General features: G+C 52.5%; 1 protein-coding gene across 1 annotated transcript in view; it reads left to right on the top strand.

The window, feature by feature from the left end:
* The first annotated feature begins 724 nt into the window (after positions 1 to 724).
* The window catches only part of LOC138356858 (probable serine/threonine-protein kinase dyrk1), a 100,523-nt gene continuing 75,140 nt past the window's right edge, over positions 725 to 26,107 (top strand). Inside the window, exon 1 of the mRNA XM_069313204.1 lies at positions 725 to 813. Within this exon, the coding sequence (XP_069169305.1) occupies positions 725 to 813 (89 nt within the window). The remainder of the gene's footprint in view (positions 814 to 26,107) is intronic.

The following is a 26,107-nucleotide window of genomic DNA, read 5'->3' as shown; positions in this document are numbered from 1 at the left end:
AACCCCACGGCATGTAAAGTCGCCACAACCCAATAACCCACAATTCAACTCACTCATGAGTATGAAGCCTCTACATAAATTCCTTTCCCTAATGAGACATAACGTACGTCAGACCAACTCTTAAGTATTCATCCCCGGCCTGGAGCTAATGCCAAATGACACCCCAACACACGTGAGACCAACTCCAGAGTTAAACGTCCCCTAAATGAAGAAACACAATACGACGAAAGGATCAACGATAAGCAACGATCACTTATCGTTGATCCGGATATAAAGGGCTATAAGGGGACTGTGCCAGAGGGAGGAGTGTGAGGGACCCGGACCTTACTCTAAGATGTACAGTGAATTACACCAAGAAGTTCTCCATTGTCTTGCAGTATGTTGTTTAGGAGCAGAGGGGTAACACTGAAAGCACATTTAGGTAAGCACATCAAGGCGAGCACATGAAGGTTAACACATCAAGTCACCATGTCAGGGGAACCCACAGGGAGCCCACAAGAATGAGAGGCAACGATGAACCAGCGAGACTCTACCTACTCTTCTCTCTGAACGACTCAGACATAAGGGAAATCGGTCTCGAAGCCCCCGTGGGAATGAAGGATCACAATGTACTGACGTTTTAGTGTCTGGTCAGAGAAGGGTTAATGTACCCAATGAAGGGACCAGAAAACAAATGACTGGCCTTCCGGAAGGGAAACGATGAGGAGATAAGAAAATTCCTAACATGTATAACTTGGGAAACAGAGCTCAGGAGAAGGACGGCCCAAGACATGATGACTACGTCTCGCAGAAGTGTAAGAAGGCAGCAGACAAGTTCGTCTCAGTCCAAAAGGAAAAAAAATAAATGCAGACGAGAAACCCATGGTTTAATCAGAGATGTAAGCGAGCTAAGCAACTAAGAACAAGGGCGTGGAGAAACTATAGAAATAATAGAACACAAGTGAGCAGAGAAAAATACCAGAGCGCCAGGAATGAATACGTGAGGGGTGAGAAGAGAGGTAGAAAGACAATATGAAAAATTACATAGCAAGCAAGGCAAAGACTGAACCTAAATTGCTGCATAGCCACATCAGGAGAAAACAACAGTAAAGGAATAGGTAATGAAACTGAGGATATGGCAGACAGATTCCTTGTTGATCCAAACAACAAAGAAGTGTACGAGGAACTCGATAAAAAATTACAGATCTTCGCTTTAGAGCAAGGAGAAGTTCCAGAGATAAGACAGTAATGTCTAACCCAGACACCACTAGATGAGTTTGTGATTACCAGTGAGGAGGTGAGGAAGCATCTGCTAGAGTTGGATGTGACAAAGGCTATTGGCCCAGATAAATTCTCATTATGGATATTGAAGGAAGGAGCAGAAGCACTGTGCCTGCCACTCTCCATAGTGTATAATAAATTAATGATAACAGGGGAACTACCAAAAATTTGGAAGACGACTAATGTAGTCCCGATATTTAAGAAGGGTGATAGACAGTAGGCACTGAAGTACAGGCCAGTGTCCCTAACTTGCATACCATGCAAGCTGATGGAGACGATTGTGCGAAAAAAGCTAGTGGAAAATCTAGAGCGAAAGAACTTTGTAACACAATATCAGCATTGTTTCAGGAATGGCAAATCATGCATCACAGGATTAATTGACGTATATGATCAGGCAACAAAAATCAGGTCAGAAAAAGAAGGGTGGGCAGACTGCATATTTTTGGATTGCCAGAAAGCCTTTGACACAGTACCACACCAGAGACTAGTGTACAAGCTGGAGATGCAGGCAGGAGTGAAGGGAAAGAACTGCATTAGATAAGGGAGTACCTAAGCAATACAAGACAGAGAGTCATTGTGAGAGGTGAGGTTTCGGGGTGGCGAGGCGTCACCAGTGGAGTCCCGCAAGGATCAGTCTTTGGACCTATACTGTTTATGATATATGTAAATGATCTCCCAGAGTGAATAGAATTGTTCCTCTCAATGTTTGCTGATGATGCAAAAATTATGAGAAGGATTAAGACAGAGGAAGATAGTATGAGGCTACAAGAGAACCTAGACAAACTGAAGAAATGGTCCAACAAAAGGCTACTTAAGTTCAACCCAAGTAAATGTAAGGTAATGAAACTAAGTGGAGGAAATAGGAGTCCAGAAACTAGATACCGAATGGAAGAGGAAGTCCTTTACGAAACAGACAGAGTGAAAAATCTAGAAGTTGATATCACGACAAACTAGTCTCCTGAAGCCCAAATTAAAAGAATAACATCGGCGGTGTATGTGAGTCTGGCTATCATCAGTACATTGACGGTTGAGAGGCGGGACCAAAGAGCCAAAGCTCAACCCCCGCAAGCACAACTAGGTGAGTTTAACAACCACTAGGTAAGTACATCAAGGTAAGTACATCAAGGTAAGTACATCAAGGTAAGCACATCATGATAAGCACATCATTGTGAGCACATCATGGTGAGCACATCATGTGAGCACATCATGGTGAGCACATCATGGTGAGCACATCATCCTGAGCACATCATCCTGAGCACATCATTGTGAGCACATCATTGCCAGCACATCATTGTAAGCACATCATGATAAGCCCATCATTTAGAGCACATCATTATGAGCACATCATTGTGAGCACATCATTGTGAGCACATCATGATAAGCCCATCATTTAGAGCACATCATTATGAGCACATCATTGTGAGCACATCATTGTGAGCACATCATGGTAAGCACATCATTGTGCGCACATCATGGTAAGCACATTACTGTGAGCACATCATTGTGATCACATCATTATGAGCTCATCAATGTGAGCACATTATGGTGAGCACATCATGGTGAGCACATCATTGTAAGCACATCATTGTGAGCACATCATTGTGAGCACATCATGGTGAGCACATCAGGATGAGCACATCATGGTCAGCACATCATGGTGAGTACATCATGGTGAGCACATCAGGATGAGCACATCATGGTCAGCACATCATGGTGAGTACATCATGGTGAGCACATCAGGGTGAGCACATCATGGTGAGCACAACATGGTGAGCACAACATGGTAAGCACATCATGGTGAGCACATCACGATACAATGGAGACACATTGCACTAGATAGTGATGCAGTCCATGTCACATATTTATATGTGGAAAAGCATGTATCAAGTATATTGCCTGCCTGTCCCAAGTATATAAAGTCTTAACTCTTGCACGAGACAGAATACAATCATCCTGTGTTGTAGTTGGCCAGATCTTAATTAAAATTAATTTCAATGTATAATTCTTTTTAATCAAATTGTCATTAAAAACTTAAAAAACCTCTAAAGTTTTAGCAAGTCCTTCAGAGTTCCTAATTGACTTACTAAGGTTTAAGAGATTGAAGCCAAAACGTTTCTGTCCATCCGATGGCATCGATCACGGAACCTTAAGGCTGTGTCGCGAGTGTGTTTACTGTCGCGCCATAAGAACCTATATATTTAAAAAAGGATGAATTTTCATTAATATCAATATATATTACTCAATGTACTCAACATATTGACCGGTGAGTAACTTATCAGGAGCTCAATGTCCTAAGTGATAATCTTTACTGAGATTATCTATAATCTTTGCATCACTAATTAGTCGTATTCTCACATATGCTGCCACACACATCTAACAGTCAGACCTATGCCTGACGGCTGAGTGGAGAGCGCTCAGGATTCGTAGTCCTACGGTCCGGGGACCGATCCCGGCAGAGACGGAAACAAATGGGCAGAATTTCTTTCACCCTGATGCACATTTTCACCTAGCAGTAAATAGGTACCTGGGAGTTAGACAGTTACTACTGACTACTTGCAAGGCGGGACCAAAGAGCTAGAGCTCAACCCTCGCAAGCACAACTAGGTGAGTACATAATGATAGGGACTCGCTACATAAATACTGTAATCTTCTTAGCAAGAGTCTGCTAACTTATATCTCTGTCCCTCTGTGTTGTACTCTAAATCCTCTGTAGCTGTCTCTTTTGTATGTCTAAAACGGTGAAGCAAAGCAGGCGTGGGTCAAGGCAGGTAGTAAACACTTCACTCCCACTCACGAGCGCCGACGGCCTCCAATACGGAACGTTCACACCACGAGTGTGCGCACTCACACACGTGGTGAATGGATGTCAACATGACAGTTGTTTACTTGTTTGAATACCTACGGACAGAGTGTCCTTGTTTTTGTCATACTTGGAGAGCCATCATTACTTACTTAACCTTCAAAAATGAAACCATGAGTTTAAAAAAATATTTGTGATAATCAAAGGGTCTCCTTGAAAGAAATGGTGACCACGGGATGATGATTGTGAGTAGCGGTGAGTAAGTTTATGGTCGTGAAGGTGTTATTGATGTATGGAGTATATTCCCCCGTATATATTATCTGGAGTATATTCCCCCGTACATATTGTCTGGAGTATATTCCCCCGCATATATTGTCCGGAGAATATTCCCCCGCATATATTGTCCGGAGAATATTCCCCCGTATATATTGTCTGGATAATATTCCCACGTATATATTGTCCGGAGAATATTCCCCCGTATATATTGTCCGGAGAATATTCCCCCGTATATATTGTCTGGCGTATATTCCCCCGTATATATTGTCCGGAGTATATTTCCTGGAGTATATATGAGGGACATACTCCCGGTAGGGCCTGGCGGGGAGGTGTCAATTGCTGACAGTCGTTTCTGAGGGCCACTTGAGCACTCGTAATACAAGGACCAGTTCCGCTAATACAAAGTTGCTCCTTAAACTTCCATTGGAAGAATGAGAACATACATTTATATATAAATATGTTAGTGTAATATCTCTTTTAATATTTATATTGAAATTAATTAGGATGATTTAAAAGATTTTTCTTAATTATATCAAAATCTGTAATCATAAAACATATCGATTATTTATGATTAGTTATAAAAACTTACACCAATGACAAGATGGATGAACATTCATACACAACATATTAGGATTTATTATATAATAATTAAAAAATGCTTAAAGCTAAAATTGTCTTGACGACCTTATCTAGTATAACAGAATTAATAGAGAAAGTTTAGTGAATGGAAAGACTGAATATATTGAATTAGGAAACTCTAATGAATGGAGACAGTAAGTTTAGTGAACGGAAAGACTGAATATATTGAATGGAGAAAGTATAGCAGACACAGAGAGTAAGTTTAGTGAATTGGAGAGAGAAAACAAAGAGAACTTATTTTATGTTTCAGTTAGAACCAATAATGTTTACGTTTCCTATATAACATGAGCTTGGTGCTACAGCGCCCAGTTGTAATTTGAAGCTTTCACTAACAAGAGAGGCGCGGGTCCGGGTTGTGGCAGACTAACAAGAGAGGTGCGGGTCCAGGTTGTGGGAGACAAACAAGAGAGGCGCGGGTCCGGGTTGTGGGAGACAAACAAGAGAGGCGCGGGTCCGGGTTGTGGGAGACTAACAAGAGAGGTGCGGGTCCAGGTTGTGGGAGACTAACAAGAGAGGCGCGGGTCCGGGTTGTGGGAGACTAACAAGAGAGATGCAGGGTCCAGGTTGTGGGAGACTAACAAGAGAGATGCGGGGTCCAGGTTGTGGAAGACTAACAAGAGAGGTGCGGGTCCAGGTTGTGGGAGACTAACAAGAGAGATGCGGGGTCCAGGTTGTGGGAGACTAACAAGAGCGGCGCGGGTCCGGGTTGTGGAAGACTAACAAGAGAGATGCGGGGTCCAGGTTGTGGGAGACTAACAAGAGAGATGCGGGGTCCAGGTTGTGGGAGACTAACAAGAGAGATGCGGGGTCCAGGTTGTGGGAGACTTACAAGAGAGATGCGGGGTCCAAGTAGTGGAAGACTAACAAGAGAGATGCGGGGTCCAGGTTGTGGAAGACTAACAAGAGAGGTGCGGGGTCCAGGTTGTGGAAGACTAACAAGAGAGGTGCGGGGTCCAGATTGTGGAAGACTAACAAGAGAGGTGCGGGTCCAGGTTGTGGGATACTAACAAGAGAGATGCGGGGTCCAGGTTGTGGAAGACTAACAAGAGAGGTGCGGGTCCAGGTTGTGGAAGACTAACAAGAGAGATGAGGATCCAGGTTGTGGGAGACTAACAAGAGAGATGCGGGGTCCAGGTTGTGGAAGACTAACAAGAGAGATGCGGGGTCCAGGTTGTGGAAGACTAACAAGAGAGGTGCGGGGTCCAGGTTGTGGAAGACTAACAAGAGAGGTGCGGGGTCCAGGTTGTGGAAGACTAACAAGAGAGGTGCGGGGTCCAGGTTGTGGGAGACTAACAAGAGAGATGCGGGGTCCAGGTTGTGGAAGACTAACAAGAGAGGTGCGGGTCTAGGTTGTGGGAGACTAACAAGAGAGGTGCGGGGTCCAGGTTGTGGGATACTAACAAGAGCGGCGCGGGTCCGGGTTGTGGAAGACTAACAAGAGAGATGCGGGGTCCAGGTTGTGGGAGACTAACAAGAGAGATGCGGGGTCCAGGTTGTGGGAGACTAACAAGAGAGATGCGGGGTCCGGGTTGTGGGAGACTAACAAGAGAGATGCGGGGTCCGGGTTGTGGAAGACTAACAAGAGAGATGCGGGGTCCAGGTTGTGGAAGACTAACAAGAGAGGTGCGGGGTACAGGTTGTGGAACACTAACAAGAGAGGTGCGGGGTCCAGGTTGTGGGAGACTAACAAGAGAGATGCGAGGTCCAGGTTGTGGAAGACTAACAAGAGAGGTGCGGGTCCAGGTGGTGGGAGAATAACAAGAGAGGTGCGGGGTCCAGGTTGTGGGAGACTAACAAGAGAGATGCGGGGTCCAGGTTGTGGCAGACTAACAAGAGAGATGCGGGGTCCAGGTTGTGGGAGACTAACAAGAGAGATGCGGGGACCAGGTTGTGGAAGACTAACAAGAGAGGTGCGGGTCCAGGTTGTGGGAGACTAACAAGAGAGATGCGGGGTCCAGGTTGTGGGAGACTAACAAGAGCGGCGCGGGTCCGGGTTGTGGAAGACTAACAAGAGAGATGCGGGGTCCAGGTTGTGGGAGACTAACAAGAGAGATGCGGGGTCCAGGTTGTGGGAGACTAACAAGAGAGATGCGGGGTCCAGGTTGTGGGAGACTTACAAGAGAGATGCGGGGTCCAGGTAGTGGAAGACTAACAAGAGAGATGCGGGGTCCAGGTTGTGGAAGACTAACAAGAGAGGTGCGGGGTCCAGGTTGTGGAAGACTAACAAGAGAGGTGCGGGGTCCAGATTGTGGAAGACTAACAAGAGAGGTGCGGGTCCAGGTTGTGGGATACTAACAAGAGAGATGCGGGGTCCAGGTTGTGGAAGACTAACAAGAGAGGTGCGGGTCCAGGTTGTGGAAGACTAACAAGAGAGATGAGGATCCGGGTTGTGGGAGACTAACAAGAGAGATGCGGGGTCCAGGTTGTGGAAGACTAACAAGAGAGGTGCGGGGTCCAGGTTGTGGAAGACTAACAAGAGAGGTGCGGGGTCCAGGTTGTGGGAGACTAACAAGAGAGATGCGGGGTCCAGGTTGTGGAAGACTAACAAGAGAGGTGCGGGTCTAGGTTGTGGGAGACTAACAAGAGAGGTGCGGGGTCCAGGTTGTGGGATACTAACAAGAGCGGCGCGGGTCCGGGTTGTGGAAGACTAACAAGAGAGATGCGGGGTCCAGGTTGTGGGAGACTAACAAGAGAGATGCGGGGTCCAGGTTGTGGGAGACTAACAAGAGAGATGCGGGGTCCAGGTTGTGGGAGACTAACAAGAGAGATGCGGGGTCCGGGTTGTGGAAGACTAACAAGAGAGATGCGGGGTCCAGGTTGTGGAAGACTAACAAGAGAGGTGCGGGGTACAGGTTGTGGAAGACTAACAAGAGAGGTGCGGGGTCCAGGTTGTGGGAGACTAACAAGAGAGATGCGGGGTCCAGGTTGTGGAAGACTAACAAGAGAGGTGCGGGTCCAGGTGGTGGGAGAATAACAAGAGAGGTGCGGGGTCCAGGTTGTGGGAGACTAACAAGAGAGATGCGGGGTCCAGGTTGTGGCAGACTAACAAGAGAGATGCGGGGTCCAGGTTGTGGAAGACTAACAAGAGAGGCGCGGGTCCAGGTTGTGGGAGACTATCAAGATAGGTGCGAGTCCGGGTTGTGGGAGACTAACAAGAGAGGTGCGGGTCCCGGGTTATGGGAGACTAACAAGAGACGCGCGGGTCCAGGTTGTGGGAGACTAACAAGAGAGGTGCGGGTCCAGGTTGTGGGAGACTAACAAGAGAGGTGCGGGTCCCGGGTTATGGGAGACTAACAAGAGAGGCGCGGGTCCAGGTTGTGGGAGACTAACAAGAGAGGTGCGAGTCCGGGTTGTGGGAGACTAACAAGAGAGATGCGGGGTCCAGGTTGTGGAAGACTAACAAGAGAGGCGCAGGTCCAGGTTGTGGAAGACTAACAAGAGAGATGCGGGGTCCAGGTTGTGGAAGACTAACAAGAGTGGTGCGGGGTTCAGGTTGTAGCAGACTAACAAGAGAGATGCGGGGTCCAGGTTGTGGAAGACTAACAAGAGAGGTGCGGGTCCAGGTTGTGGGAGACTAACAAGAGAGATGCGGGGTCCAGGTTGTGGAAGACTAACAAGAGTGGTGCGGGGTTCAGGTTGTGGCAGACTAACAAGATAGATGAGGGGTCCAGGTTGTGGAAGACTAACAAGAGAGATGCGGGTCCAGGTTGTGGGAGACTAACAAGAGAGATGCGGGGTCCAGGTTGTGGGAGACTAACAAACGCGGCGCGGGTCCGGGTTGTGAAAGACTAACAAGAGAGTTGTGGGGTCCAGGTTGTGGGAGACTAACAAGAGAGATGCGGGGTCCAGGTTGTGGGAGACTAACAAGAGAGATGCGGGGTCCAGGTTGTGGGAGACAAACAAGAGAGATGCGGGGTCCAGGTTGTGGAAGACTAACAAGAGAGGTGCAGGTCCAGGTTGTGGGAGACTAACAAGAGAGATGCGGGGTCCAGGTTGTGGGAGACTAACAAGAGAGATGCGGGGTCCAGATTGTGGAAGACTAACAAGAGAGGTGCGGGTCCAGGTTGTGGGAGACTAACAAGAGAGATGCGGGGTCCAGGTTGTGGGAGACTAACAAGAGAGATGCGGGGTCCAGGTTGTGGGAGACTAACAAGAGAGATGCGGGGTCCAGGTTGTGGGAGACAAACAAGAGAGATGCGGGGTCCAGGTTGTGGAAGACTAACAAGAGAGGTGCGGGTCCAGGTTGTGGGAGACTAACAAGAGAGATGCGGGGTCCAAGTTGTGGCAGACTAACAAGAGAGATGCGGGGTCCAGGTTGTGGGAGACTAACAAGAGAGGTGCGGGGTCTAGGTTGTGGGAGACTAACAAGAGAGATGCGGGTCCAGGTTGTGGAAGACTAACAAGAGAGATGCGGATCCGGGATGTGGGAGACTAACAAGAGAGATGCGGGGTCCAGGTTGTGGAAGACTAACAAGAGAGGTGCGGGTCCAGGTTGTGGGAGACTAACAAGAGAGATGCGGGGTCCAGGTTGTGGAAGACTAACAAGAGTGGTGCGGGGTTCAGGTTGTGGCAGACTAAAAAGAGAGATGCGGGGTCCAGGTTGTGGAAGACTAACAAGAGAGGTGAGGGTCCAGGTTGTGGGAGACTAACAAGAGAGATGCGAGGTCCAGGTTGTGGGAGACTAACAAGAGCGGCGCTGGTCCGGGTTGTGGAAGACTAAAAAGAGAGATGCGGGGTCCAGGTTGTGGGAGACTAAAAAGAGAGATGCGGGGTCCAGGTTGTGGGAGACTAACAAGAGAGATGCGGGGTCCAGGTTGTGGGAGACTAACAAGAGAGTTGCGGGGTCCAGGTTGTGGAAGACTAACAAGAGAGACGCGGATTCCAGGTTGTGGAAGACTAACAAGAGAGGTGCGGGTCCAGGTTGTGGGAGACTAACAAGAGAGATGCGGGGTCCAGGTTGTGGAAGACTAACAAGAGTGGTGCGGGGTTCAGGTTGTGGCAGACTAACAAGAGAGATGCGGGGTCCAGGTTGTGGAAGACTAACAAGAGAGGTGCGGGACCAGGTTGTGGGAGACTAACAAGAGAGATGCGGGGTCCAGGTTGTGGGAGACTAACAAGAGAGATGCGGGGTCCAGGTTGTGGAAGACTAACAAGAGAGGTGCGGGTCCAGGTTGTGGGAGACAAACAAGAGAGATGCGGGGTCCAGGTTGTGGGAGACTAACAAGAGAGATGCGGGGTCCAGGTTGTGGGAGACTAACAAGAGAGGTGCGGGGTCCAGGTTGTGGGAGACTAACAAGAGAGATGCGTGTCCAGGTTGTGGAAGACTTAACAAGAGAGGTGCGGGGTCCAGGTTGTGGGAGACTAACAAGAGAGGCACGGGTCCAGGTTGTGGAAGACTAACAAGAGAGGCGCGGGTGCAGGTTGTGGGAGACTAACAAGAGAGGTGCGGGTCCAGGTTGTGGAAGACTAACAAGAGAGATGCGGATCCGGGTTGTGAGAGACTAACAAGAGAGATGCGGGTTCCAGGTTGTGGAAGACTAACAAGAGAGATGCAGGGTCCAGGTTGTGGAAGACTAACAAGAGAGATGCGGGGTCCAGGTTGTGGAAGACTAACAAGAGAGGTGCAGGTCCAGGTTGTGGGAGACTAACAAGAGAGATGCGGGGTCCAGGTTGTGGGAGACTAACAAGAGAGATGCGGGGTCCAGATTGTGGAAGACTAACAAGAGAGGTGCGGGTCCAGGTTGTGGGAGACTAACAAGAGAGATGCGGGGTCCAGGTTGTGGGAGACTAACAAGAGAGATGCGGGGTCCAGGTTGTGGGAGACTAACAAGAGAGATGCGGGGTCCAGGTTGTGGGAGACAAACAAGAGAGATGCGGGGTCCAGGTTGTGGAAGACTAACAAGAGAGGTGCGGGTCCAGGTTGTGGGAGACTAACAAGAGAGATGCGGGGTCCAGGTTGTGGGAGACTAACAAGAGAGATGCGGGGTCCAGATTGTGGAAGACTAACAAGAGAGGTGCGGATCCAGGTTGTGGGAGACTAACAAGAGAGATGCGGGGTCCAGGTTGTGGCAGACTAACAAGAGAGATGCGGGGTCCAGGTTGTGGGAGACTAACAAGAGAGGTGCGGGGTCTAGGTTGTGGGAGACTAACAAGAGAGATGCGGGTCCAGGTTGTGGAAGACTAACAAGAGAGATGCGGATCCGGGATGTGGGAGACTAACAAGAGAGATGCGGGGTCCAGGTTGTGGAAGACTAACAAGAGTGGTGCGGGGTTCAGGTTGTGGCAGACTAACAAGAGAGATGCGGGGTCCAGGTTGTGGAAGACTAACAAGAGAGGTGAGGGTCCAGGTTGTGGGAGACTAACAAGAGCGGCGCTGGTCCGGGTTGTGGAAGACTAAAAAGAGAGATGCGGGGTCCAGGTTGTGGGAGACTAAAAAGAGAGATGCGGGGTCCAGGTTGTGGGAGACTAACAAGAGAGATGCGGGGTCCAGGTTGTGGGAGACTAACAAGAGAGTTTCGGGGTCCAGGTTGTGGAAGACTAACAAGAGAGACGCGGGGTCCAGGTTGTGGAAGACTAACAAGAGAGGTGCGGGTCCAGGTTGTGGGAGACTAACAAGAGAGATGCGGGGTCCAGGTTGTGGAAGACTAACAAGAGTGGTGCGGGGTTCAGGTTGTGGCAGACTAACAAGAGAGATGCGGGGTCCAGGTTGTGGAAGACTAACAAGAGAGGTGCGGGTCCAGGTTGTGGGAGACTAACAAGAGAGATGCGGGTCCAGGTTGTGGGAGACTAACAAGAGAGATGCGGGGTCCAGGTTGTGGAAGACTAACAAGAGAGGTGCGGGTCCAGGTTGTGGGAGACTAACAAGAGAGATGCGGGGTCCAGGTTGTAGCAGACTAACAAGAGAGATGCGGGGTCCAGGTTGTGGGAGACTAACAAGAGAGGTGCGGGGTCCAGGTTGTGGGAGACTAACAAGAGAGATGCGTGTCCAGGTTGTGGAAGACTTAACAAGAGAGGTGCGGGGTCCAGGTTGTGGGAGACTAACAAGAGAGGCACGGGTCCAGGTTGTGGAAGACTAACAAGAGAGGCGCGGGTCCAGGTTGTGGGAGACTAACAAGAGAGGTGCGGGTCCAGGTTGTGGAAGACTAACAAGAGAGATGCGGATCCGGGTTGTGAGAGACTAACAAGAGAGATGCGGGTTCCAGGTTGTGGAAGACTAACAAGAGAGATGCAGGGTCCAGGTTGTGGAAGACTAACAAGAGAGGTGCGGGGTCCAGGTTTTGGGAGACTAACAAGAGAGATGCGGGGTCCAGGTTGCGGAAGACTAACAAGAGAGGTGCGCGTCCAGGTTGTGGGAGACTAACAAGAGAGATGCGGGGTCCAGGTTGTGGGAGACTAACAAGAGAGATGCGGGGTCCAGGTTGTGGGAGACTAACAAGAGAGATGCGGGGTCCAGGTTGTGGGAGACTAACAAGAGAGATGCGGCGTCCAGGTTGTGGAAGACTAACAAGAGAGATGCGGGGTCCAGGTTGTGGAAGACTAACAAGAGAGGTGCGGGTCCAGGTTGTGGGAGACTAACAAGAGAGATGCGGGGTCCAGGTTGTGGGAGACTAACAAGAGAGATGCGGGGTCCAGGTTGTGGAAGACTAACAAGAGAGGTGCGGGTCCAGGTTGTGGAAGACTAACAAGAGAGATGCGGATCCGGGTTGTGGGAGACTAACAAGAGAGGTGCGGGGTCCAGGTTGTGGAAGACTAACAAGAGAGGTGCGGGGTCCAGGTTGTGGAAGACTAACAAGAGAGGTGCGGGGTCCAGCTTGTGGGAGACTAACAAGAGAGATGCGGGGTCCAGGTTGTGGAAGACTAACAAGAGAGGTGCGGGTCCAGGTTGTGGGAGACTAACAAGAGAGATGCGGGTCCAGGTTGTGGGAGACTAACAAGAGAGGTGCGGGGTCCAGGTTGTGGGAGACTAACAAGAGAGATGTGGGGTCCAGGTTTTGGAAGACTAACAAGAGAGGCGCGGGTCCAGGTTGTGGGAGACTAACAAGAGAGGTGCGGGTCCAGGTTGTGGGAGACTAACAAGAGAGGTGCGGGGTCCAGGTTGTGGGAGACTAACAAGAGAGATGCGGGGTCCAGGTTGTGGGAGACTAACAAGAGAGATGCGGGGTCCAGGTTGTGGCAGACTAACAAGAGAGATGCGGGGTCCAGGTTGTGGAAGACTAACATGAGAGGCGCGGGTCCAGGTTGTGGGAGACTAATAAGAGAGGTGCGAGTCCGGGTTGTGGGAGACTAACAAGAGAGGTGCGGGTCCCGGGTTATGGGAGACTAACAAGAGACGCGTGGGTCCAGGTTGTGGGAGACTAACAAGAAAGGTGCGGGTCCAGGTTGTGGGAGACTAACAAGAGAGGTTCGGGTCCCGGGTTATGGGAGACTAACAAGAGAGGCGCGGGTCCAGGTTGTGGGAGACTAACAAGAGAGGTGCGAGTCCGGGTTGTGGGAGACTAACATGAGAAATGCGAGGTCCAGTTTGTGGAAGACTAACAAGAGAGATGCGGGGTCCAGGTTGTGGAAGACTAACAAGAGAGGTGGGGGTCCAGGTTGTGGGAGACTAACAAGAGAGATGCGGGGTCCAGGTTGTGGAAGACTAACAAGAGTGGTGCGGGGTTCAGGTTGTGGCAGACTAACAAGAGAGATGCGGGGTCCAGGTTGTGGAAGACTAACAAGAAGGGTGCGGGTCCAGGTTGTGGGAGACTAACAAGAGAGATGCGGGGTCCAGGTTGTGGGAGACTAACAAGAGCGGCGCAGGTCCGGGTTGTGGAAGACTAACAAGAGAGTTGCGGGGTCCAGGTTGTGGGAGACTAACAAGAGAGATGCGGGGTCCAGGTTGTGGGAGACTAACAAGAGAGATGCGGGGTCCAGGTTGTGGAAGACTAACAAGAGAGGTGCGGGTCCAGGTTGTGGGAGACAAACAAGAGAGATGCGGGGTCTAGGTTGTGGGAGACTAACAAGAGAGATGCGGGGTCCAGGTTGTGGAAGACTAACAAGAGAGGTGCGGGTCCAGGTTGTGGGAGACTAACAAGAGAGATGCGGGGACCAGGTTGTGGCAGACTAACAAGAGAGATGCGGGGTCCAGGTTGTGGGAGACTAACAAGAGAGGTGCGGGTTCTAGGTTGTGGGCAACTAACAAGAGAGATGCGGGTCCTGGTTGTGGAAGACTAACAAGAGAGATGCGGATCCGGGTTGTGGGAGACTAACATGAGAGATGCGGGGTCCAGGTTGTTGAAGACTAACAAGAGAGATGCGGGGTCCAGGTTGTGGAAGACTAACAAGAGAATTGCGGGGTCCAGGTTGTGGGAGACTAACAAGAAAGGCGCGGGTCCAGGTTGTGGAAGACTAACAAGAGAGGCGCGGGTCCAAGTTGTGGGAGACTAACAAGAGAGATGCGGGGTCCTGGTTGTGGAAGACTAACAAGAGAGATGCGAGGTCCAGGTTGTGGAAGACTAACAAGAGAGGTGCGTGGTCCAGGTTGTGGGAGACTAACAAGAGAGATGCGGGGTCCAGGTTGTGGAAGACTAACAAGAGAGATGCGGGGTCCAGGTTGTGGAAGACTAACAAGAGAGGTGCGGGGTCCAGGTTGTGGCAGACTAACAAGAGAGATGCGGGTCCAGGTTGTGGGAGACTAAGAAGAGAGGCGCGGGTCCAGGGTTTGGAAGACTAACAAGAGAGGCGCGGGTCCAGGTTGTGGGAGACTAACAAGAGAGGTGCGGGTCCAGGTTGTGGGAGACTAACAAGAGAGGTGCGGGGTCCAGGTTGTGGGAGACTAACAAGAGAGATGCGGGGTCCAGGTTGTGGAAGACTAACAAGAGAGGTGCGGGTCCGGGTTATGGGAGACTAACAAGAGAGGTGCGGGTCCCGGGTTATGGGAGACTAACAAGAGAGGCGCGGGTCCAAGTTGTGGGAGACTAACAAGAGAGGTGCGGGTCCCGGGTTATCGTAGACTAACAAGAGAGGCCCGGGTCCAGGTTGTGGGAGACTAACAAGAGAGGTGCGGGTCCGGGTTGTGGGAGACTAACAAGAGAGGTGCGGGTCCGGGTTATGGGAGACTAACAAGAGAGGTGCGTGTCCCGGGTTATGGGAGACTAACAAGAGAGGTGCGGGTCCGGGTTATGGGAGACTAACAAGAGAGGTGCGGGTCCCGGGTTATGGGAGACTAACAAGAGAGGCGTGGGTCCAGGTTGTGGGAGACTAACAAGAGAGGTGCGGGTCCGGGTTGTGGGAGACTAACAAGAGAGGTGCGGGTCCGGGTTATGGGAGACTAACAAGAGAGGTGCGTGTCCCGGGTTATGGGAGACTAACAAGAGAGGTGCGGGTCCGGGTTATGGGAGACTAACAAGAGAGGTGCGGGTCCCGGGTTATGGGAGACTAACAAGAGAGGCCCGGGTCCAGGTTGTGGGAGACTAACAAGAGAGGTGCGGGTCCGGGTTGTGGGAGACTAACAAGAGAGGCGCGGGTCCAGGTTGTTGGAGACTAACAAGAGAGGTGCGGGTCCCGGGTTATCGTAGACTAACAAGAGAGGCCCGGGTCCAGGTTGTGGGAGACTAACAAGAGAGGTGCGGGTCCGGGTTGTGGGAGACTAACAAGAAAGGTGCGGGTCCGGGTTATGGGAGACTAACAAGAGAGGTGCGTGTCCCGGGTTATGGGAGACTAACAAGAGAGGTGCGGGTCCGGGTTATGGGAGACTAACAAGAGAGGTGCGGGTCCCGGGTTATGGGAGACTAACAAGAGAGGCGTGGGTCCAGGTTGTGGGAGACTAACAAGAGAGGTGCGGGTCCGGGTTGTGTGAGACTAACAAGAGAGGTGCGGGTCCGGGTTATGGGAGACTAACAAGAGAGGTGCGTGTCCCGGGTTATGGGAGACTAACAAGAGAGGTGCGGGTCCGGGTTATGGGAGACTAACAAGAGAGGTGCGGGTCCCAGGTTATGGGAGACTAACAAGAGAGGCCCGGGTCCAGGTTGTGGGAGACTAACAAGAGAGGTGCGGGTCCGGGTTGTGGGAAACTAACAAGAGAGGCGCGGTTCCAGGTTGTGGGAGACTAACAAGAGAGGCGCAGGTCCGGGTTGTGGGAGACTAACAAGAGAGGTGCGGGTTCAGGTTGTGGGAGACTAACAAGAGAGATGCGGGGTCCAGGTTGTGGGAGACTAAGAAGAGAGGCGCGGGACCGGGTTGTGGGAGACTAACAAGAGAGGCGCGGGTCCGGGTTGTGGGAGACTAACAAGAGAGGTGCGGGTCCGGGTTATGGGAGACTAACAAGAGAGGTGCGGGTCCGGGTTGTGGGTGACTAACAAGAGAGGCGCGGGTCCGGGTTGTGGGAGACTAACAAGAGAGGTGCGGGTCCGGGTTATGGGAGACTAACAAGAGAGGCGCGGGTCCGGGTTGTGGGAGACTAACTAGAGAGGTGCGGGTCCGGGTTGTGGGTGACTAACAAGAGAGATGCGGTGTCCAGGTTGTGGGAGACTAACAAGAGAGGTGCGGGTCCAGGTTATGGGAGACTAACAAGAGAGGCGCGGGTCCGGGTTGTGGGAGACTAACAAGAGAGGTGCGGGGTCCAGGTTGTGGAAGACTAACAAGAGAGGTGCGGGTCCAGGTTGTGGAAGACTAACAAGAGAGATGAGGATCCGGGTTGTGGGAGACTAACAAGAGAGATGCGGGGTCCAGGTTGTGGAAGACTAACAAGAGAGGTGCGGGGTCCAGGTTGTGGAAGACTAACAAGAGAGGTGCGGGGTCCAGGTTGTGGGAGACTAACAAGAGAGATGCGGGGTCCAGGTTGTGGAAGACTAACAAGAGAGGTGCGGGTCTAGGTTGTGGGAGACTAACAAGAGAGGTGCGGGGTCCAGGTTGTGGGATACTAACAAGAGCGGCGCGGGTCCGGGTTGTGGAAGACTAACAAGAGAGATGCGGGGTCCAGGTTGTGGGAGACTAACAAGAGAGATGCGGGGTCCAGGTTGTGGGAGACTAACAAGAGAGATGCGGGGTCCAGGTTGTGGGAGACTAACAAGAGAGATGCGGGGTCCGGGTTGTGGAAGACTAACAAGAGAGATGCGGGGTCCAGGTTGTGGAAGACTAACAAGAGAGGTGCGGGGTACAGGTTGTGGAAGACTAACAAGAGAGGTGCGGGGTCCAGGTTGTGGGAGACTAACAAGAGAGATGCGGGGTCCAGGTTGTGGAAGACTAACAAGAGAGGTGCGGGTCCAGGTGGTGGGAGAATAACAAGAGAGGTGCGGGGTCCAGGTTGTGGGAGACTAACAAGAGAGATGCGGGGTCCAGGTTGTGGCAGACTAACAAGAGAGATGCGGGGTCCAGGTTGTGGAAGACTAACAAGAGAGGCGCGGGTCCAGGTTGTGGGAGACTATCAAGATAGGTGCGAGTCCGGGTTGTGGGAGACTAACAAGAGAGGTGCGGGTCCCGGGTTATGGGAGACTAACAAGAGACGCGCGGGTCCAGGTTGTGGGAGACTAACAAGAGAGGTGCGGGTCCAGGTTGTGGGAGACTAACAAGAGAGGTGCGGGTCCCGGGTTATGGGAGACTAACAAGAGAGGCGCGGGTCCAGGTTGTGGGAGACTAACAAGAGAGGTGCGAGTCCGGGTTGTGGGAGACTAACAAGAGAGATGCGGGGTCCAGGTTGTGGAAGACTAACAAGAGAGGCGCAGGTCCAGGTTGTGGAAGACTAACAAGAGAGATGCGGGGTCCAGGTTGTGGAAGACTAACAAGAGTGGTGCGGGGTTCAGGTTGTAGCAGACTAACAAGAGAGATGCGGGGTCCAGGTTGTGGAAGACTAACAAGAGAGGTGCGGGTCCAGGTTGTGGGAGACTAACAAGAGAGATGCGGGGTCCAGGTTGTGGAAGACTAACAAGAGTGGTGCGGGGTTCAGGTTGTGGCAGACTAACAAGATAGATGAGGGGTCCAGGTTGTGGAAGACTAACAAGAGAGATGCGGGTCCAGGTTGTGGGAGACTAACAAGAGAGATGCGGGGTCCAGGTTGTGGGAGACTAACAAACGCGGCGCGGGTCCGGGTTGTGAAAGACTAACAAGAGAGTTGTGGGGTCCAGGTTGTGGGAGACTAACAAGAGAGATGCGGGGTCCAGGTTGTGGGAGACTAACAAGAGAGATGCGGGGTCCAGGTTGTGGGAGACAAACAAGAGAGATGCGGGGTCCAGGTTGTGGAAGACTAACAAGAGAGGTGCAGGTCCAGGTTGTGGGAGACTAACAAGAGAGATGCGGGGTCCAGGTTGTGGGAGACTAACAAGAGAGATGCGGGGTCCAGATTGTGGAAGACTAACAAGAGAGGTGCGGGTCCAGGTTGTGGGAGACTAACAAGAGAGATGCGGGGTCCAGGTTGTGGGAGACTAACAAGAGAGATGCGGGGTCCAGGTTGTGGGAGACTAACAAGAGAGATGCGGGGTCCAGGTTGTGGGAGACAAACAAGAGAGATGCGGGGTCCAGGTTGTGGAAGACTAACAAGAGAGGTGCGGGTCCAGGTTGTGGGAGACTAACAAGAGAGATGCGGGGTCCAAGTTGTGGCAGACTAACAAGAGAGATGCGGGGTCCAGGTTGTGGGAGACTAACAAGAGAGGTGCGGGGTCTAGGTTGTGGGAGACTAACAAGAGAGATGCGGGTCCAGGTTGTGGAAGACTAACAAGAGAGATGCGGATCCGGGATGTGGGAGACTAACAAGAGAGATGCGGGGTCCAGGTTGTGGAAGACTAACAAGAGAGGTGCGGGTCCAGGTTGTGGGAGACTAACAAGAGAGATGCGGGGTCCAGGTTGTGGAAGACTAACAAGAGTGGTGCGGGGTTCAGGTTGTGGCAGACTAAAAAGAGAGATGCGGGGTCCAGGTTGTGGAAGACTAACAAGAGAGGTGAGGGTCCAGGTTGTGGGAGACTAACAAGAGAGATGCGAGGTCCAGGTTGTGGGAGACTAACAAGAGCGGCGCTGGTCCGGGTTGTGGAAGACTAAAAAGAGAGATGCGGGGTCCAGGTTGTGGGAGACTAAAAAGAGAGATGCGGGGTCCAGGTTGTGGGAGACTAACAAGAGAGATGCGGGGTCCAGGTTGTGGGAGACTAACAAGAGAGTTGCGGGGTCCAGGTTGTGGAAGACTAACAAGAGAGACGCGGATTCCAGGTTGTGGAAGACTAACAAGAGAGGTGCGGGTCCAGGTTGTGGGAGACTAACAAGAGAGATGCGGGGTCCAGGTTGTGGAAGACTAACAAGAGTGGTGCGGGGTTCAGGTTGTGGCAGACTAACAAGAGAGATGCGGGGTCCAGGTTGTGGAAGACTAACAAGAGAGGTGCGGGACCAGGTTGTGGGAGACTAACAAGAGAGATGCGGGGTCCAGGTTGTGGGAGACTAACAAGAGAGATGCGGGGTCCAGGTTGTGGAAGACTAACAAGAGAGGTGCGGGTCCAGGTTGTGGGAGACAAACAAGAGAGATGCGGGGTCCAGGTTGTGGGAGACTAACAAGAGAGATGCGGGGTCCAGGTTGTGGGAGACTAACAAGAGAGGTGCGGGGTCCAGGTTGTGGGAGACTAACAAGAGAGATGCGTGTCCAGGTTGTGGAAGACTTAACAAGAGAGGTGCGGGGTCCAGGTTGTGGGAGACTAACAAGAGAGGCACGGGTCCAGGTTGTGGAAGACTAACAAGAGAGGCGCGGGTGCAGGTTGTGGGAGACTAACAAGAGAGGTGCGGGTCCAGGTTGTGGAAGACTAACAAGAGAGATGCGGATCCGGGTTGTGAGAGACTAACAAGAGAGATGCGGGTTCCAGGTTGTGGAAGACTAACAAGAGAGATGCAGGGTCCAGGTTGTGGAAGACTAACAAGAGAGATGCGGGGTCCAGGTTGTGGAAGACTAACAAGAGAGGTGCAGGTCCAGGTTGTGGGAGACTAACAAGAGAGATGCGGGGTCCAGGTTGTGGGAGACTAACAAGAGAGATGCGGGGTCCAGATTGTGGAAGACTAACAAGAGAGGTGCGGGTCCAGGTTGTGGGAGACTAACAAGAGAGATGCGGGGTCCAGGTTGTGGGAGACTAACAAGAGAGATGCGGGGTCCAGGTTGTGGGAGACTAACAAGAGAGATGCGGGGTCCAGGTTGTGGGAGACAAACAAGAGAGATGCGGGGTCCAGGTTGTGGAAGACTAACAAGAGAGGTGCGGGTCCAGGTTGTGGGAGACTAACAAGAGAGATGCGGGGTCCAGGTTGTGGGAGACTAACAAGAGAGATGCGGGGTCCAGATTGTGGAAGACTAACAAGAGAGGTGCGGATCCAGGTTGTGGGAGACTAACAAGAGAGATGCGGGGTCCAGGTTGTGGCAGACTAACAAGAGAGATGCGGGGTCCAGGTTGTGGGAGACTAACAAGAGAGGTGCGGGGTCTAGGTTGTGGGAGACTAACAAGAGAGATGCGGGTCCAGGTTGTGGAAGACTAACAAGAGAGATGCGGATCCGGGATGTGGGAGACTAACAAGAGAGATGCGGGGTCCAGGTTGTGGAAGACTAACAAGAGTGGTGCGGGGTTCAGGTTGTGGCAGACTAACAAGAGAGATGCGGGGTCCAGGTTGTGGAAGACTAACAAGAGAGGTGAGGGTCCAGGTTGTGGGAGACTAACAAGAGAGATGCGAGGTCCAGGTTGTGGGAGACTAACAAGAGCGGCGCTGGTCCGGGTTGTGGAAGACTAAAAAGAGAGATGCGGGGTCCAGGTTGTGGGAGACTAAAAAGAGAGATGCGGGGTCCAGGTTGTGGGAGACTAACAAGAGAGATGCGGGGTCCAGGTTGTGGGAGACTAACAAGAGAGTTTCGGGGTCCAGGTTGTGGAAGACTAACAAGAGAGACGCGGGGTCCAGGTTGTGGAAGACTAACAAGAGAGGTGCGGGTCCAGGTTGTGGGAGACTAACAAGAGAGATGCGGGGTCCAGGTTGTGGAAGACTAACAAGAGTGGTGCGGGGTTCAGGTTGTGGCAGACTAACAAGAGAGATGCGGGGTCCAGGTTGTGGAAGACTAACAAGAGAGGTGCGGGTCCAGGTTGTGGGAGACTAACAAGAGAGATGCGGGTCCAGGTTGTGGGAGACTAACAAGAGAGATGCGGGGTCCAGGTTGTGGAAGACTAACAAGAGAGGTGCGGGTCCAGGTTGTGGGAGACTAACAAGAGAGATGCGGGGTCCAGGTTGTAGCAGACTAACAAGAGAGATGCGGGGTCCAGGTTGTGGGAGACTAACAAGAGAGGTGCGGGGTCCAGGTTGTGGGAGACTAACAAGAGAGATGCGTGTCCAGGTTGTGGAAGACTTAACAAGAGAGGTGCGGGGTCCAGGTTGTGGGAGACTAACAAGAGAGGCACGGGTCCAGGTTGTGGAAGACTAACAAGAGAGGCGCGGGTCCAGGTTGTGGGAGACTAACAAGAGAGGTGCGGGTCCAGGTTGTGGAAGACTAACAAGAGAGATGCGGATCCGGGTTGTGAGAGACTAACAAGAGAGATGCGGGTTCCAGGTTGTGGAAGACTAACAAGAGAGATGCAGGGTCCAGGTTGTGGAAGACTAACAAGAGAGGTGCGGGGTCCAGGTTTTGGGAGACTAACAAGAGAGATGCGGGGTCCAGGTTGCGGAAGACTAACAAGAGAGGTGCGCGTCCAGGTTGTGGGAGACTAACAAGAGAGATGCGGGGTCCAGGTTGTGGGAGACTAACAAGAGAGATGCGGGGTCCAGGTTGTGGGAGACTAACAAGAGAGATGCGGGGTCCAGGTTGTGGGAGACTAACAAGAGAGATGCGGCGTCCAGGTTGTGGAAGACTAACAAGAGAGATGCGGGGTCCAGGTTGTGGAAGACTAACAAGAGAGGTGCGGGTCCAGGTTGTGGGAGACTAACAAGAGAGATGCGGGGTCCAGGTTGTGGGAGACTAACAAGAGAGATGCGGGGTCCAGGTTGTGGAAGACTAACAAGAGAGGTGCGGGTCCAGGTTGTGGAAGACTAACAAGAGAGATGCGGATCCGGGTTGTGGGAGACTAACAAGAGAGGTGCGGGGTCCAGGTTGTGGAAGACTAACAAGAGAGGTGCGGGGTCCAGGTTGTGGAAGACTAACAAGAGAGGTGCGGGGTCCAGCTTGTGGGAGACTAACAAGAGAGATGCGGGGTCCAGGTTGTGGAAGACTAACAAGAGAGGTGCGGGTCCAGGTTGTGGGAGACTAACAAGAGAGATGCGGGTCCAGGTTGTGGGAGACTAACAAGAGAGGTGCGGGGTCCAGGTTGTGGGAGACTAACAAGAGAGATGTGGGGTCCAGGTTTTGGAAGACTAACAAGAGAGGCGCGGGTCCAGGTTGTGGGAGACTAACAAGAGAGGTGCGGGTCCAGGTTGTGGGAGACTAACAAGAGAGGTGCGGGGTCCAGGTTGTGGGAGACTAACAAGAGAGATGCGGGGTCCAGGTTGTGGGAGACTAACAAGAGAGATGCGGGGTCCAGGTTGTGGCAGACTAACAAGAGAGATGCGGGGTCCAGGTTGTGGAAGACTAACATGAGAGGCGCGGGTCCAGGTTGTGGGAGACTAATAAGAGAGGTGCGAGTCCGGGTTGTGGGAGACTAACAAGAGAGGTGCGGGTCCCGGGTTATGGGAGACTAACAAGAGACGCGTGGGTCCAGGTTGTGGGAGACTAACAAGAAAGGTGCGGGTCCAGGTTGTGGGAGACTAACAAGAGAGGTTCGGGTCCCGGGTTATGGGAGACTAACAAGAGAGGCGCGGGTCCAGGTTGTGGGAGACTAACAAGAGAGGTGCGAGTCCGGGTTGTGGGAGACTAACATGAGAAATGCGAGGTCCAGTTTGTGGAAGACTAACAAGAGAGATGCGGGGTCCAGGTTGTGGAAGACTAACAAGAGAGGTGGGGGTCCAGGTTGTGGGAGACTAACAAGAGAGATGCGGGGTCCAGGTTGTGGAAGACTAACAAGAGTGGTGCGGGGTTCAGGTTGTGGCAGACTAACAAGAGAGATGCGGGGTCCAGGTTGTGGAAGACTAACAAGAAGGGTGCGGGTCCAGGTTGTGGGAGACTAACAAGAGAGATGCGGGGTCCAGGTTGTGGGAGACTAACAAGAGCGGCGCAGGTCCGGGTTGTGGAAGACTAACAAGAGAGTTGCGGGGTCCAGGTTGTGGGAGACTAACAAGAGAGATGCGGGGTCCAGGTTGTGGGAGACTAACAAGAGAGATGCGGGGTCCAGGTTGTGGAAGACTAACAAGAGAGGTGCGGGTCCAGGTTGTGGGAGACAAACAAGAGAGATGCGGGGTCTAGGTTGTGGGAGACTAACAAGAGAGATGCGGGGTCCAGGTTGTGGAAGACTAACAAGAGAGGTGCGGGTCCAGGTTGTGGGAGACTAACAAGAGAGATGCGGGGACCAGGTTGTGGCAGACTAACAAGAGAGATGCGGGGTCCAGGTTGTGGGAGACTAACAAGAGAGGTGCGGGTTCTAGGTTGTGGGCAACTAACAAGAGAGATGCGGGTCCTGGTTGTGGAAGACTAACAAGAGAGATGCGGATCCGGGTTGTGGGAGACTAACATGAGAGATGCGGGGTCCAGGTTGTTGAAGACTAACAAGAGAGATGCGGGGTCCAGGTTGTGGAAGACTAACAAGAGAATTGCGGGGTCCAGGTTGTGGGAGACTAACAAGAAAGGCGCGGGTCCAGGTTGTGGAAGACTAACAAGAGAGGCGCGGGTCCAAGTTGTGGGAGACTAACAAGAGAGATGCGGGGTCCTGGTTGTGGAAGACTAACAAGAGAGATGCGAGGTCCAGGTTGTGGAAGACTAACAAGAGAGGTGCGTGGTCCAGGTTGTGGGAGACTAACAAGAGAGATGCGGGGTCCAGGTTGTGGAAGACTAACAAGAGAGATGCGGGGTCCAGGTTGTGGAAGACTAACAAGAGAGGTGCGGGGTCCAGGTTGTGGCAGACTAACAAGAGAGATGCGGGTCCAGGTTGTGGGAGACTAAGAAGAGAGGCGCGGGTCCAGGGTTTGGAAGACTAACAAGAGAGGCGCGGGTCCAGGTTGTGGGAGACTAACAAGAGAGGTGCGGGTCCAGGTTGTGGGAGACTAACAAGAGAGGTGCGGGGTCCAGGTTGTGGGAGACTAACAAGAGAGATGCGGGGTCCAGGTTGTGGAAGACTAACAAGAGAGGTGCGGGTCCGGGTTATGGGAGACTAACAAGAGAGGTGCGGGTCCCGGGTTATGGGAGACTAACAAGAGAGGCGCGGGTCCAAGTTGTGGGAGACTAACAAGAGAGGTGCGGGTCCCGGGTTATCGTAGACTAACAAGAGAGGCCCGGGTCCAGGTTGTGGGAGACTAACAAGAGAGGTGCGGGTCCGGGTTGTGGGAGACTAACAAGAGAGGTGCGGGTCCGGGTTATGGGAGACTAACAAGAGAGGTGCGTGTCCCGGGTTATGGGAGACTAACAAGAGAGGTGCGGGTCCGGGTTATGGGAGACTAACAAGAGAGGTGCGGGTCCCGGGTTATGGGAGACTAACAAGAGAGGCGTGGGTCCAGGTTGTGGGAGACTAACAAGAGAGGTGCGGGTCCGGGTTGTGGGAGACTAACAAGAGAGGTGCGGGTCCGGGTTATGGGAGACTAACAAGAGAGGTGCGTGTCCCGGGTTATGGGAGACTAACAAGAGAGGTGCGGGTCCGGGTTATGGGAGACTAACAAGAGAGGTGCGGGTCCCGGGTTATGGGAGACTAACAAGAGAGGCCCGGGTCCAGGTTGTGGGAGACTAACAAGAGAGGTGCGGGTCCGGGTTGTGGGAGACTAACAAGAGAGGCGCGGGTCCAGGTTGTTGGAGACTAACAAGAGAGGTGCGGGTCCCGGGTTATCGTAGACTAACAAGAGAGGCCCGGGTCCAGGTTGTGGGAGACTAACAAGAGAGGTGCGGGTCCGGGTTGTGGGAGACTAACAAGAAAGGTGCGGGTCCGGGTTATGGGAGACTAACAAGAGAGGTGCGTGTCCCGGGTTATGGGAGACTAACAAGAGAGGTGCGGGTCCGGGTTATGGGAGACTAACAAGAGAGGTGCGGGTCCCGGGTTATGGGAGACTAACAAGAGAGGCGTGGGTCCAGGTTGTGGGAGACTAACAAGAGAGGTGCGGGTCCGGGTTGTGTGAGACTAACAAGAGAGGTGCGGGTCCGGGTTATGGGAGACTAACAAGAGAGGTGCGTGTCCCGGGTTATGGGAGACTAACAAGAGAGGTGCGGGTCCGGGTTATGGGAGACTAACAAGAGAGGTGCGGGTCCCAGGTTATGGGAGACTAACAAGAGAGGCCCGGGTCCAGGTTGTGGGAGACTAACAAGAGAGGTGCGGGTCCGGGTTGTGGGAAACTAACAAGAGAGGCGCGGTTCCAGGTTGTGGGAGACTAACAAGAGAGGCGCAGGTCCGGGTTGTGGGAGACTAACAAGAGAGGTGCGGGTTCAGGTTGTGGGAGACTAACAAGAGAGATGCGGGGTCCAGGTTGTGGGAGACTAAGAAGAGAGGCGCGGGACCGGGTTGTGGGAGACTAACAAGAGAGGCGCGGGTCCGGGTTGTGGGAGACTAACAAGAGAGGTGCGGGTCCGGGTTATGGGAGACTAACAAGAGAGGTGCGGGTCCGGGTTGTGGGTGACTAACAAGAGAGGCGCGGGTCCGGGTTGTGGGAGACTAACAAGAGAGGTGCGGGTCCGGGTTATGGGAGACTAACAAGAGAGGCGCGGGTCCGGGTTGTGGGAGACTAACTAGAGAGGTGCGGGTCCGGGTTGTGGGTGACTAACAAGAGAGATGCGGTGTCCAGGTTGTGGGAGACTAACAAGAGAGGTGCGGGTCCAGGTTATGGGAGACTAACAAGAGAGGCGCGGGTCCGGGTTGTGGGAGACTAACAAGAGAGGTGCGGGTCCGGGTTGTAGGTGACTAACAAGAGAGATGCGGGGTCCAGGTTGTGGGAGACTAACAAGAGAGGTGCGGGTCCCGGGTTATCGTAGACTAACAAGAGAGGCCCGGGTCCAGGTTGTGGGAGACTAACAAGAGAGGTGCGGGTCCCGGGTTATGGTAGACTAACAAGAGAGGCCCGGGTCCAGGTTGTGGGAGACTAACAAGAGAGGTGCGG

Source organism: Procambarus clarkii, chromosome 74 (assembly GCF_040958095.1).
Source record: "Procambarus clarkii isolate CNS0578487 chromosome 74, FALCON_Pclarkii_2.0, whole genome shotgun sequence".
NCBI lineage: Eukaryota > Metazoa > Arthropoda > Malacostraca > Decapoda > Cambaridae > Procambarus > Procambarus clarkii.
Note: the sequence above shows the minus strand (reverse complement) of the source record. Positions and strands in the feature narration are given on the sequence as shown.